The 13,077-nt window shown below is 50.3% G+C and overlaps 1 protein-coding gene and 1 gene segment (V, D, J or C); both read right to left on the bottom strand.

Annotated features, from left to right (window-relative positions):
* Window positions 1-308: 308 nt before the first annotated feature.
* Window positions 309-844, bottom strand: LOC113888594. The segment is given in 2 exon segments: window positions 309-652; window positions 735-844. Coding segments are annotated over 2 exon segments (366 nt in total).
* Window positions 845-2,270: 1,426 nt separating this feature from the next.
* LOC113888596 (Ig heavy chain Mem5-like) lies at window positions 2,271-12,772 on the bottom strand. The gene is made up of 6 exons (XM_027535636.1): window positions 12,675-12,772; window positions 12,161-12,592; window positions 10,671-10,801; window positions 7,868-7,913; window positions 6,364-6,494; window positions 2,271-2,327 (listed from the first exon to the last, which is right to left on the bottom strand). The coding sequence occupies exons 1-6, from the start codon at window positions 12,718-12,720 to the stop codon at window positions 2,271-2,273; spliced, it is 843 nt and encodes a 280-aa protein (XP_027391437.1). The 5' UTR covers window positions 12,721-12,772.
* Window positions 12,773-13,077: the final 305 nt, after the last annotated feature.

The following is a 13,077-nucleotide window of genomic DNA, read 5'->3' as shown; positions in this document are numbered from 1 at the left end:
ATTTTAGCTGTTTAGTATTATATGTGTGTGTGTGTGTTTGCATAAAGCTATCCTTGCTTCAAGGAAAAATTAAAATATATATAAACACAGTTTTCTGAGAGCGACATAAAGCACAAGGAATTACCAGGACACAGAAGAGGGTCTGAGGTGCAGCTCCTGCACAGGAGGAGGAAAGAGAAGCTCTGACGAGAATCCCCCCCAGGCCCCCCACCGCCCAACGCCTCTTCTGCACCTGCTCCAGGGCTCAGCTCTGTACTGAGTCCTGAGCGCCCCCTGGTGGTCACGGGCCCCCATGCAGGGAGGTTTTTGTCTGGGCTCACACTGATTTCCCCTCACTGTGTCTGGTGCACAGTAGTACAGTAGTATGTGGCCGAGTCCTCAGTTGTCACGCTGCTCACTGACAGAGAGACTTGGCTCTTGGAGTTGTCCTTGGTGATGCTGAGCCGGGATTTCAGGCCTGGGTTATAGCCTGTGCTTCCACCAGTGTCTATACCACCGAGCCACTCCAGCGCCTTCCCTGGAGCCTGGCGGACCCAGCCTACAGCCTTGTCGCTCAATGAGAATCCAGAGGCCGTGCAGGTGAGCGAGAGGGTCTGTGACGGCTTCACCAGGCTGGGGCCCGACTCCCGCAGCTGCACCTGGGACAGGACCCCTGTGGAGAGAGAGAAGCACGGTGACCCGTGGGCTCAGAGGCAGCTTCCCCACGTGCCCATGTCTGACCCAGAGACACTCACCTCTGGGGGCTGAGAGCACAAAGAGGAGGGTCCACAGTGGGTTCATCTTGGAGCAGATGAGAGTCACCACTCCCACAAGTCTCTTCAAGCCTCAGGAGGAGCCTGAATTTAAGGGAGCTGGTGCTGTGTTTCTACCCTGTGACTTGAGTGGATATTTGCATACAGGAGGGACCTCTGTATAAAAAGCAGAAAGCAGTGAATAGAGGTCCTGTCTATGAGGCTCCCCCTGTGAGGGGTGCTGACTGTGTCCTCAGAGAACTCAGCCCTTCCTGGGATCCCCCTCCCCACACCAGGAAGACTTTGAGGAATGAAATGATGAAGAAGGGCTGGTCAGGAAAAAAATGCTTCCAGGGAAAATGGCAGATTTGGGGAAGAGACTTTAATCCCACAAATGTGTTTTCTGTTACTCAACAAATGCCCACCACACATTCAGGTACCAGCCATTTGTTAGACACAAACTTATTTTTTTTTTTCTCATTAGCTGATGTTTACTTACTCCATATACAAACATCAGAGAAAAATATACAAGTAATAATCACACTGAATTCAAGTGGAGTTGAGTACAATTTAATGTCTATCAGAATTCCTAAAGCATTTATATTTTCCTTTGCTTTCTTGACTGTTTTTTCATATTGAACAGCTAAAACACCTCAAGAATCAATCTAGAGGAGGTTTGTTCATAGTAATTAAGCACAGTATTAATTCTGTGGACACAGTAGACATTTGTGCTGAGATGCTCGTCTTCCCAGCACGGGTGACTTGCCCAGTGGGCTGCATTTTCCTGTGCACAACTGAGTGTCTGCAGGAACTCGTGAACCTCAGCATCTCTTCCCTGAGGGTGGACACTGAGGACCCCAAGTCTGCTGAGGAGTGGGGACAGACAGCTCCTGGGAGCTCCTTAGGGCTCCGCTCCCCCATCTCCCTGTGGCCCTGAGGCTGTGGCCTCACACCTGCATTTCTGTGTGTGAGGATGTAGACTGGGGCTGACGACAGTCACAGCATGTGTGGATTTACAGCGGGTTTGCCCGGGGTGGGGAGTGCTGTCATCCGTGTCATCAGTGGTGTTATCCCTCCTGGAGCCAGAAAAGACCAGTGTGTGTCCCCACTCTGACTGACGCCCTGTCCATGTGACCCTGGTCTTCTCCTGCCCTGAGATGTCACCCCTTTGGGTCTGGTGCAGGTCAGCTCTTCCTCGGCACAGGGATCTGACCTGTACACTGACTGAGAACCTACTGTCTATGAAAAGGCCTTCCCAGTCTGGCTTTGGTCACAGCAGTTCTGCATGAGCATGTCTTTTGTGCCAGATCCAGTTTCCTGACACCTGAATGTGCTCTGGGGAGAGGCCCCACCTCCTTGTGCCTCAGAGCTTGTGGGGTCACCTGTGCCCGATGCTGTGCAACATGGTCAAGACTCCTGAGGGTGACCCTGGAACTGTGGCCTCTGGCATCGAGGTCACTGAGCTCCTACATGTGTCCTCATCCCTTGGCTCAACACCTTCATCCATCATCAAACCCAGTGGAGTCTTGTGGGGCACGCCTAACAGGCTTTCCACTCTTCAGCAGTTTCTCTGATCTCGTGATCCCACTGGACCACCTGTAAAACCGAAATATGCTTCTCATCTCACGGGACTGGAAGGCTGCAGACACATCCCCACATCCACTACCAGTTGGTTTCTATGGGGTTTAGTTTATGGCATCAGACGTGGGATCCAGAGAATCCCCAACAACTCCTAAGCCATGAGCAATCAGATGCTGGTACCCACTCTGACTTACTGAGTTCAGGGCTCTCTGGATGAGAGTGGTCTAATAGCTTTGTGTGGAGTCTTTAGGGTTTTCTATCTACAGTGTTCTGTAGATAATGAGAATTTTGCCTCCTGTGGTAAAGAATCCACTTGCAATGTAGGAGACCTGGGTTGACTCCCCAGGTGTGAGATTCCCTGGAGTAGGAAATGGCTACCCACTCCAGGATTCTTGCCTAGAAAGGACAAAGAAGACTGGCGAGCTACAGTCTCTGGGGCAACAAAGTGTCAGACACGACTGACTGACTAACACACTCTTATCTCTAAACTCTATGCCGGCCCAGCAGTTCTGAAACGAAAGCTGACAGTGATACAGGCCTTCTTCAAGAAATGGAAGGAAACAGTCCAACTTACTACCTACAGAAATTAGAACAGAAACTCCACAAAAGCACAGAGGCAGTAGTAGGAAGGAAAGGACAAAACAGTGCAGAAATTAACAATGTTGAGATGAACACACACACACACACACATGAGATGAACACACACACACACACAACAGCAACAACGATCAGTGAAATCAACAGCTGGTGTTGTTGTCATTGTCGTTTTTTCAAAGACAAACAAAACCATAAGTCTTTAGCCAGTCTCCAAAGGAGGAAAATGAATTTACTGGAATAAAATTAAAAACAGAAAAGACATAACGCTAATACCTCAGAGATACAGAAAACATATGAGATTATTACAAAGAGTTGTATGCCAACAAATTGGACAATCTGGAAGAAATGGACAAATTCCTAAACTGTAAACCCTGCAGGACCGAATCAAGATGGAGGAGACAACATGGAGAGACTGATCGTCGGTGTGAAAATTGATTTTCGTCAGAGTAATTTTAAAATCTTCCAGGGAGCAACAGTCTCAGAACAGAAAGTTTCTCTAGGGACTTTTATAAAACATACCTTTGATGAATTTAATGCAAAACTTCTCAAAATCTATGAGAAAATCAAATTCAACAATGTATAGAAAGGATCATGCACCATCCTCAATTGTCTTTTCCTTGAAGGTCACAGCAATGGTTCAAGATCCAAGCAGCAGGAAATAGGCTGGTGAACGTGCTCAGCTTCAAATATGCACCACCTCCCACAAAAAGGAGTGGAAAGTAAAGGGGCAGATCAACAGCCCCAGAGGCTGGAAGAGGAGCCAAAGAAGATTATTCCCAGACCTTGGACTTGGTAGGGTTTGCATGGATGGATTTAAACACTGTCGGGGCCAGTGGGGCCTCCCTGGAGGCTCAGCAGTGAAGAATCTGCTTGCACTGAAAGAAATGCAGGAAAAAAAAAAAAGAAATGCAGGAGACTTGGGTTCAGTCCCTGGGTCAGGAAGATCCCCTGGAGGAGGAAATACCAACCCACTCCAGTATTCTCGGCCTGGAGAACCCCATGGACAGAGGCGCTTGGCATGCTATAATCCACAGGGTGGCAAAGAGTCAGACACAACTGTAGCACTGAGCACTCGTGCACACTGGGACCAGGGGTCCTTTCTGACTTACATTTATCCTTTTTACGGAATGAAACTTCTTGTAGCTGAGATATGCCTGTCTTCGTGTTGTATTTTAGAACACAGATCCTCATGCATAGCTGAGTTAGAGGACTAGATTTGGGACTTGGGGTTGATGGTATTTAGACCAACTTTGCTCTACAATCTTTATTATAAATCACATTATAGTTTAGTGTCAATTCTTAGGTGGACATTTTGGAGGTTTTCTGGGATTTGCTAAGTGTAATGGGCCTGTGGGAAGGAATATTTGCAGGGCTGAAGGTGGACTGTGTTTGAATCATTCATTGAGTCTCTGAATATCATCTCACATGGCATTAGGGACTTTGGAAAATGTGACTAATTGAGAGGTCTGCTTTTCCTGGATTATCGTGTGGCTCCAGTTGAAACCACAAATGTGTTCATCAGAGGGAGGCCAAGGGCATCTGACCCTGGGAGAAGTGACCACTGTTGGAAAGTGCTTTGCTGGGCTGTGCAGATGAAGGAAGTGGCTGAGAGCCAGGGATACGGGCAGTGAAGCTCTAGAGTGGACACGGCAAAGAAGCCGTTTGTCCCTGACTTTATCCTTTCAGAGTGCACAACAGGAGCTCAGGTGGGCTGGTCTGTAAGCTAGCCTTTATTTCCCACAGTCCTAGAGGCTGGAAGCCCCAGGTCAGGACACCAGTGAGGCTGCCTTCTGGTGAGGCCCCCTTCCTGGTTCACATCTGGCACCTTCCTGCTGGGTCCTTACCTGGTGGACAGGGACTAGTATGTTCTCTGGGGATTCTTAGAAAGACTCCAACCCAAATCATGAGGACTCTCCTCTCATGAACAAAGCATCTGCCAAAGACCGTGATTCTAGCAGCATTCTCTGGGTGCACCGGACTTCCAAACCTGAATTCTGGGGGCACAGATCATTCAGACCCTGAGAGCCTTGGGACTGTGGTCCTGTCACATCTGGATTCCAATCCAGTGAAACTGATATCAGACTCTGAACTGTGGACTGAAAGGGAATGTGTGTGTGTTGGTTTGAATCCCACATGTGTGGGAACTTGGCACAATGAGCAGCAGAGTGATACAGGCTAGGACGTGGGTCTCACATCCACCAGTGTCTCCCACTTGGCTCCCACTTACTCGGTGACCACAAGCACTGCCCCGGGGACAATGCACTGCAGGCCGTGGTCCCTGGGAAGAACGATGTGCTGCCACAGACTGAGGGCACACACACACCTGTCACACACATACCTGTTACACACACATACACCTGTTACACACAAAGAGACCTGTCACACACCAGGACCTGTCACACACCAGAACCTGTCACACACATACAGACACACCTGTCACACACACACACAACTGTCTCACATACACACACCACCTGTAACACACACAACTGTTACAAACACACCCTCCCGTAACACACACATCTACAACACAGAAACACACACCTGTCACACACGCACACACACCTATAGCACACACACCTGTTACATACACACACCTTTGTCACACAGACATACAGGCACACATACACATGTCAAAGACACCTATCACACACACACACCAGTCACATACACACCTGTTATACAAACACACACCTGTCACACAGACATACAGAGATATATACTCACAAACACTTTCATGCTCACACATACAGACACAAACCCAATCACAAACATTCACACACTCAGATGCACACATACACACCATCACATTTACATACACACACTCACATGCACACACATATGCACCCACACACTCACATGCACACTTACACACACTCACACACTCACTCACAGACATATAGACATGTACTTCTCATGGCCTCACCAAGCTGTGTATCCCAACAGGCCCCAATATTAAACGTCACCAGTCCTTGTCCTGCTAGTTATTGTTTTCAGTGAAAAGAGAAGACTCTGTCTCTGAGACTCCCGGCCCCTCTCCACATGCTCCTGGGCAGCAGCCCTGCACTGGGGTCCTGGGCACCCCCTGCCTGGGCTCACAGGGCAGTCCTAGCAGTGCTTCTGGTCTGGTATTAAGTGGCTCTGTTCCAGCTTCAGAGTATTCTTCTAGAGACAGCATGTTCTTTAATCATCTCTAGAAATAGCCTCAATAAGGCACACAATCTGTAGAGAGACCCCAAGGAAGGACTTTGTGAGAACACCTGGACGTCGCCTCCCTGGGGCTGCAGGCGCACTGATGCAGTTGACACTCACAGTGAGTCCAGAGGCTCTCGAGGACGTGGGGTTCCTTGGCCTCCTGGAGCCCCCAGTGGGCTAACATCATGTCAAAGGATAGCTGCACGCAGAAGCACGGGGCTCGATGCCCACTCCACCTACCATTCACTCCTGGGCTCACCTGTTCTTGCAGCACCTGGACCCTGCAGGGGCCCCATAAGAAGGTCCAGATGAGCCCCCTTGTCGGAAACCAGTGCAGTCGCCCCTGAAAACTCACAGGACAAACATCTGAGGGGCTCCTAGTGCCCACACCTGTGAGAGGAGACATCTGAGACATCAGAGGAGGACGAGGCAAAGCCCTTGTCAGCTGACTCAGGGGAGGCTGCCCTGAGGGAGTGCTCACCCAGGGAATGGGGAGGTGAGCATGCTCAGTCACCTCAGTCGTGTCTGACCCTTTGAGACCCCACGGACTGTAGCCCACCAGACTCCTCTGTCCATAAGATTCTCTGGGCAGGAACACTGGAGAGGGTTGCCACAACAGCACCCTGCAGAGAAGCTAGGTCAGCCGTGTGCGTGTCCCCTGGCAGGACATCTCTACAGCAGGACGGCCTCAGGTTGCATCCATCCTCAGACTCCATCCTGCTTCTCACCATATCCTCCTGACCACCTGCCCGAGGACTTCAGGACCTGAGGTCACTGGGGAGACAGATCCACTGCTGTGTCAGCCACGTGTCCTCCAGCAGGATCCTGTGACAAACCGGCTTCCCCCTGTTCTGAGTCTCTGATGGAACCTTCATAAATATTCCTGAGATCTTCAGATACCCAAGAGAAGGAGAGGGATACTGGCCATGTCGATCAGGCAGGAGAGAGCGGGTCTGAGGTCAGTAGTGAGGGCTCCAAGCCTGGTCTCCAGCCGTGGGTACCAGAGCCTCAGCGCCCTGCCTCCTAAATGGCGTCTAGCTGTGGTGTCTGCACACTAGCTCCCCTTCTCAAAGAGCCTGCATATCGTAGCTCTGCCAGGTCCCTGGAGGTCCCATGTGGGTAGGGGCTACATGCATTGTTGAGGTTGAATACCCATGACTCAGGGGATCTGGTCTGGGCTCTGAGCGTCACCGGGGTTTTCAGTATTGGCCCATACACGTAATACTCCCTCCTGGGCTACAGTGCCCAGGTCCAGTCCCCTCATTTAGCCATGAGTTATGACCCCTCCGTAGGTCTGCAGTAGACAAGAATTTCTGTACACCTCTTAGGAGAAGCTGGGGGAAGAGCTCTTCCATGGAGGGTCTGCCTGATTAACCTTCTGGTTAGGTGTTAACATTTCTCAGGGTTTGCCTTTCCCTCGTTCGGCAGGTGTCCTGAAGGGATAAATATGAACACTCACCTTGAAGACCTGGATGTTTGTGGAATTATATCCCACAAACCATGGACTGTGACCCCCAGGATCTCTTACCCTCACAGTGGTTATTGCTGGTCCTGCAGGAATTGGTAGTAATTACCCTGAAGGTGCTCGTCCTGAAGCTTCACTTCCATGGGCAGATCTCACCCGGACTGTGGATTGCCCACCTCTCTGGTTTTGTGCTGGGCGACTCCCCTGCAATGTTAGGACTCTGTTAGGTCCAGGGAAAGTTTTGGTATTGAGAATTTCCTTGTTTAATGATGGAGATGACAGTTTCCACACACACTACCTCTTGTTGCAGGAACCAGGAGGTTCCAGGTGAGGTTGTCCTTGACCTGGGAGGTGAAGGAGAAATCGAATGTCACTAAGAGTCAGAGGAGCCTGGACAGACTTGACCAACATAGAGAGACAGGGATGAAGGACTCAGCAGGGCACTTATTTTAGGCTCAGATTCCGAAGCTCTTCCAAGAGGGTGGAATTCAGAAAGCACCACGGTGAGGAGATTGTTACGTCCTGGTGACCCAGTTCTAGTCAGAATGCAGGACAAAGCGCCTCTCGGTGATTCCGGGTTCCTGAGGTAATTTCAGAGGAGCCGTCCCCCTTCTCCCAGCCCCTTTTCATGTCCCCGTGTGACCAGGGAATGCAGTCATCACGTCCGTAATGAGGGGTTCCCCTGGGGGAGGGGCTCACATGTGGGTGTGCCATGTGGAAGGTTGTTCATTCTCTCCAGGTACTTGAAATGCTGACTTCACCAAATCCGGGACCACCCACATCTGGGCTCCTCGTTTCATTGGCTTGTGATTTTTCTCATTGTTGGGCTTCCCCGATAGATCAGTTCAAGCTTCCCTGACAGCACGGTCCTTGGAAGAAAAGCTATGACCATCCTAGACAGCGCATTAAGAAGTGGAGACTTTGCTGGACAAATTCTGTCTGGTAAAGCTATGGACTTTCCAGTACTCATGTATGGATATGAGATATGAACCATACAGAAAGCTGAGCGCTGAAGTACTGATGCTTTTGAACTGCTGTGTTGGAGAACACTGTTGAGAGTCCCTTGACTGCAAGAGGATCAAACCAGTCTATCCTAAAGGAAATCAGTCCTGAATATTCACTGGAAGGACTGATGCTGAAGCTGAAGCTCCAATACTTTGGCCACCTGATTTGAAGAACAGACTCATTGGAAAAGACCGTGATGCTGGGAAAGATTGAAGACAGGAGGAAAAGGGGATGCCAGAGGATGCGATGGTTGGATGGCATCATCGACTGGATGGACATAAGCTTGAGCAAGTTCTGGGAGTTGGAGATGGACAGGGAAGTCTGGCATGCTGCAGTCCACGGGGTTGGGAAGAGTCAGCCATTACTGAGTGACTGAACTCACAGCTCAATGGTAAAGAATCATCCTGCAATATAGGATTTGCTTCCTGGGACTGGAAGATCTGCTGGAGAAGGGATAGGCTACCCACTCCAGTATACTTGGGCTTCCCTTGTGGCTCAGCTGGTGAAGAACCTGCCTGCAGTTTGGGAGATCTGGGTTTGATCCCTGAGTTGGGAAGATGCCCTGGAGAAGGGAAATGCTACTCACTCCGGTATTCTTCCTTGGAGAATTCCATGGACTGTGTAGTCCGTGGGGTCGCAGAGTTGGATACAACTGAGCAACTTTCACTTTCTCATTATTTACTCTGTTCACTTTGTGTGATTTCTGCTGAAGGAGACTCACATAATGATCGCAAGATGGCGCTAGTGATAAGGAACCCGCCTACCAATAAGCAGATGTAAGAGACACAGGATCCATCCCTGGTCAGGAAGATGCCCTGGAGGAGGGCATGGCAGCTTGCTCCACTATTCTTGCCTGGAAAATTTCATGGACAGAGGAGCCTAATGGGCTACAGTCCCTAGTGTGGCAAAGAGGCTGACATGACTGGAGTGACTAGCATGCATGCATTAGAACAAAGTGATTTAAAATCACTAAGTTTCATGAACTAAAGGTAGTGTTTGTTCCATGAGACAGTCAGGAGGGATGGCTAAACACGAAGACGGTGTTCACAATGGCTTCTTTATTCATCAGGGAATATTCTGTATATTCCTTAGATGTATGGTGCTCTCTCGTTGAAAGACTTGTCCTCGTATAAACTTCTGGTGGCTCATAGCTTGACAAGAAAGCTGAGGATATCAAGTAGGAATTGTTTTTAAAGTAAAAGCTTCCCTTTAGTTTGTGTCCTCTATCTGCCGTAAAACCACCCAAAGGACAGAAGCTACTGCACCTACTAGAGCCTGTCAATTAGTGAAGGAAGGAATGCCCCTCGGTGGTGCTCAAAGAGCTGACACCACACTCAGACCATTATTCATAGTTCTCTCCATGGAAATTCATTGGGACCCCACCCCAGGTTGATGTAGAAGGTAAGTCTGAGGACATCACAGACATAGATGCAGGAACACAGACAACACAAACTTTTCATCTTCCTGCATCTGTGTGTGGTGTCAGCAGACTCAGCTTCTATCTCAGGCTGGCGTGGAGGTCCCGCTGGGTCTCCATGGAGAGAACTATGGCTGATGCTGTGAGTGAGGTGTCAGTTCACTTAGCACCACCAAGGGGGCTTCTTCTGTGGTGCTGGGTTTATACACCTCTGTTGTCTGAGTCCAGCTGCACTTACACTGCTGACCGCTGGCTAACTCGTTTACTGGCCCTGCTGTGCTGAGCCCCACTGCTGAGTCACACAGAGCTTCTCGTGTGGACCTAGCAAGCTTACACCAAATGTCCAGAGAACGGGCCTAAGTGACAAGCGGAAGCAACCCTAAGAGACTGTGCCTTTCGTGCAGTGAGGATACGGTCCCCTATCCCAACCACCATTCTGCCTCAGAGACTGAGGAGGTACCTAAGAGTCATGAATGCAGAGAAGTTCCCCAGAAAAACTGCTACAAGGAGAGGAAGCCCCCTGAGAGGAGACCAGCTGTCAATCACCATCTGCACCTGCTCCTGCAACACACAACTGTGTGTCCCCAGCACCGCTGGAGGTCATGGAGCCCCCGGAGGGTGGCTGGTGTCTGGGCTCACACTGCCTTCCCCTCACTGTGTCTCTTGCACAGCAGCATACTGCCGTGTCCTTGGTCATCACAGAGCTTAGCTGCAGGGAGTACTGGTTACCAGTAACCACTGGTGATGGAGCAACCAGAGATGGCACAGGTGAGAGCTTCCGCAGTTCTGGACCCTGCTCCTGCAGCTGCACTGGGACAGACCAGCTAGGGACAAGGAGAATCAGTCCCTGTCAGTCACCTGCAGTCACAATCATCCCCACAGACCCGTGTCTGCACCTGAGACCCTCATCTTGGGGAGCTGTCACCAGGCAGAGGAGAAGACCCAAAGCCCCATTTTCTACCCAACAGCTCTGCATTCACTGAGACCTCCATCCTGTGTGAGCAGAGAGGGGTGAACTCTCACAGCCCAGGGTGGATTTTACCCTGGAGCTTGAAGAGGAATTTACATTGAGGAGCTCTATTCCTGTGAATACAGAGAGGCTGTGGTCACACTCACCCTGGTCATCCCAGGATCCCCACGGGTGCCTTCTGATTTACATGGTTGGTGAGGAAGTGTGGGAAAGCAGTGTGTCTATCAGATGGCTTGGAACCAGATCCCAGGGCAAGTCCCCCTTTCTGAGCCCAGAGTCTCCATCTTGACGGCCCCCACCTCCTGCCACTTGCCCATCTCAGCTCAGTCCCTCGTCCTCTCAGTCCTTGGGTCTTTCCTCAGGGCTGAGCCAGCACAGATCCTGCTTCCTTTCCCTGTGCCAGTGACGGTCACTGTGATGGGAGAGAGGACAGACGGTGGTGTGCTCCATGTTGACCCCACGGACAAATCCACCTGAGGACCTCTGTATTTCCCCTTATGAATGATCCAGACATAAGCTCAGAATGGGGTGTGGACTTCAGAGACGTTGAGGCGAGATGGTATCACCCTGACTGCCCTCACCTGGAATGTGTGTGTGTTGAGTGACTCAGTGAACTGGCCAAATTCTCAATGTCTATATAAGGACACAAGGTAACAGTGTTTATGTTAAGACGCTAATAAAAGCTAGCATGTAGGTGAATTTGCAGGACAGAACCTGTGAATGATGAGAATCATTGCATATGCAGCACTGGGGACCCCTGACACTGGAGCCTTAGACACTGCTTGCTCCAGATTCTACTGTGCAGTTTGACAGATAGAAGGAGGTTGAGTCTCTTCCTTCTTCGTGGACAAAAACAAAACAAAGATTAAAAATGTTTAAATATCTTAGGTTTCCTTTCAGGATAGTTAATAGTTGAAAATAACATGAGAGTCAAATGTTTTTACTGAGTTCCTTTGAAAGAAGAGAAATGAAGGTGAAAAATTTTAGCTGTTTAATATTATATGTGTGTGTGTGTGTGTGTGTGTGTTTGCATAAAGCTATCCTTGCTTCAAGGAAAATTAAAATATATATAAACACAGTTTTCTGAGAGCGACATAAAGCACAAGGAATTACCAGGACACAGAAGAGGGTTTGAGGTGCAGCTCCTGGGCAGGAGGAGGAAAGAGAACCTCTGAGGAGAATCCCCCCAGGCCCCCCACCGCCCAACGCCTCTTCTGCACCTGCTCCAGGGCTCAGCTCTGAGTGAGTACTGCGCGCCCCCTGGTGGTCACGGGCCCCCATGTAGGGAGGTTTTTGTCTGGGCTCACACTGATTTCCCCTCACTGTGTCTCTTGCACAGTAGTATGTGGCCGTGTCCTCAGGTGTCACGCTGCTCACTGACAGAGAGACTTGGCTCTTGGAGTTGTCCTTGGTGATGCTGAGCCGGGATTTCAGGGCTGGGTTATAGTATGTGCTTCCACCACTGCTTATACCACCAACCCACTCCAGTGCCTTCCCCGGAGCCTGGCGGACCCAGCCTACAGCATAGCTGCTCAATGAGAATCCAGAGACCGTGCAGGTGAGGGAGAGGGTCTGTGAGGGCTTCACCAGGCTGGGGCCCGACTCCCGCAGCTGCACCTGGGACAGGACCCCTGTGGAGAGAGAGAAGCACGGTGACCCGTGGGCTCAGAGGCAGCTTCCCCACGTGCCCATGTCTGACCCAGAGACACTCACCTCTGGGGGCTGACAGCACAAAGAGGAGGGTCCACAGTGGGTTCATCTTCGAGCAGATGAGAGTCACCACTCCTGCAAGTCTCTTCAAGCCTCAGGAGGAGCCTGAATTTAAGGGAGCTGGTGCTGTGTTTCTACCCTGTGACCTGAGTGAGTATTTGCATACTGGAAGAACCTCTGTATAAAAGCAGAAAGCAGTGAATAGAGGTCCTGTATATGGGGCTCCCCCTGTGAGGGGGTGCTGACTGTGCCCTCAGAGAACTCAGCCCCTCCTGGGGTCCCCCTCCCCAGACCAGGAAGACTGTTGAGGAATGAAATGATGAAGGAGGGCTGGTCAGGAAAAAATGTTTTCAGGGAACAATGGCAGATTTGGGGAAGAGACTTTAATCCCACAAACGTGTTTACC

Source organism: Bos indicus x Bos taurus, unplaced genomic scaffold (assembly GCF_003369695.1).
Source record: "Bos indicus x Bos taurus breed Angus x Brahman F1 hybrid unplaced genomic scaffold, Bos_hybrid_MaternalHap_v2.0 tig00000149_arrow_arrow_obj, whole genome shotgun sequence".
In the NCBI taxonomy this organism is placed as follows: domain Eukaryota; kingdom Metazoa; phylum Chordata; class Mammalia; order Artiodactyla; family Bovidae; genus Bos; species Bos indicus x Bos taurus.
This window is presented reverse-complemented; position numbering and strand designations above follow the sequence as displayed.

Coding starts and splice junctions, on each gene's coding strand:
- LOC113888596 (XM_027535636.1), bottom strand. CDS start 12,720: ATGAACCCACTGTGGACCCTCCTCTTTGTGCTGTCAGCCCCCAGAG. Junction 6,495..7,867: donor CCTGGTTCCTGCAACAAGAG/GTAGTGTGTGTG, acceptor CTCCTCTCACAG/GTGTGGGCACTAGGAGCCCC. Junction 2,328..6,363: donor TCCAGGTGCTGCAAGAACAG/GTGAGCCCAGGA, acceptor TCGGTTTTACAG/GTGGTCCAGTGGGATCACGA.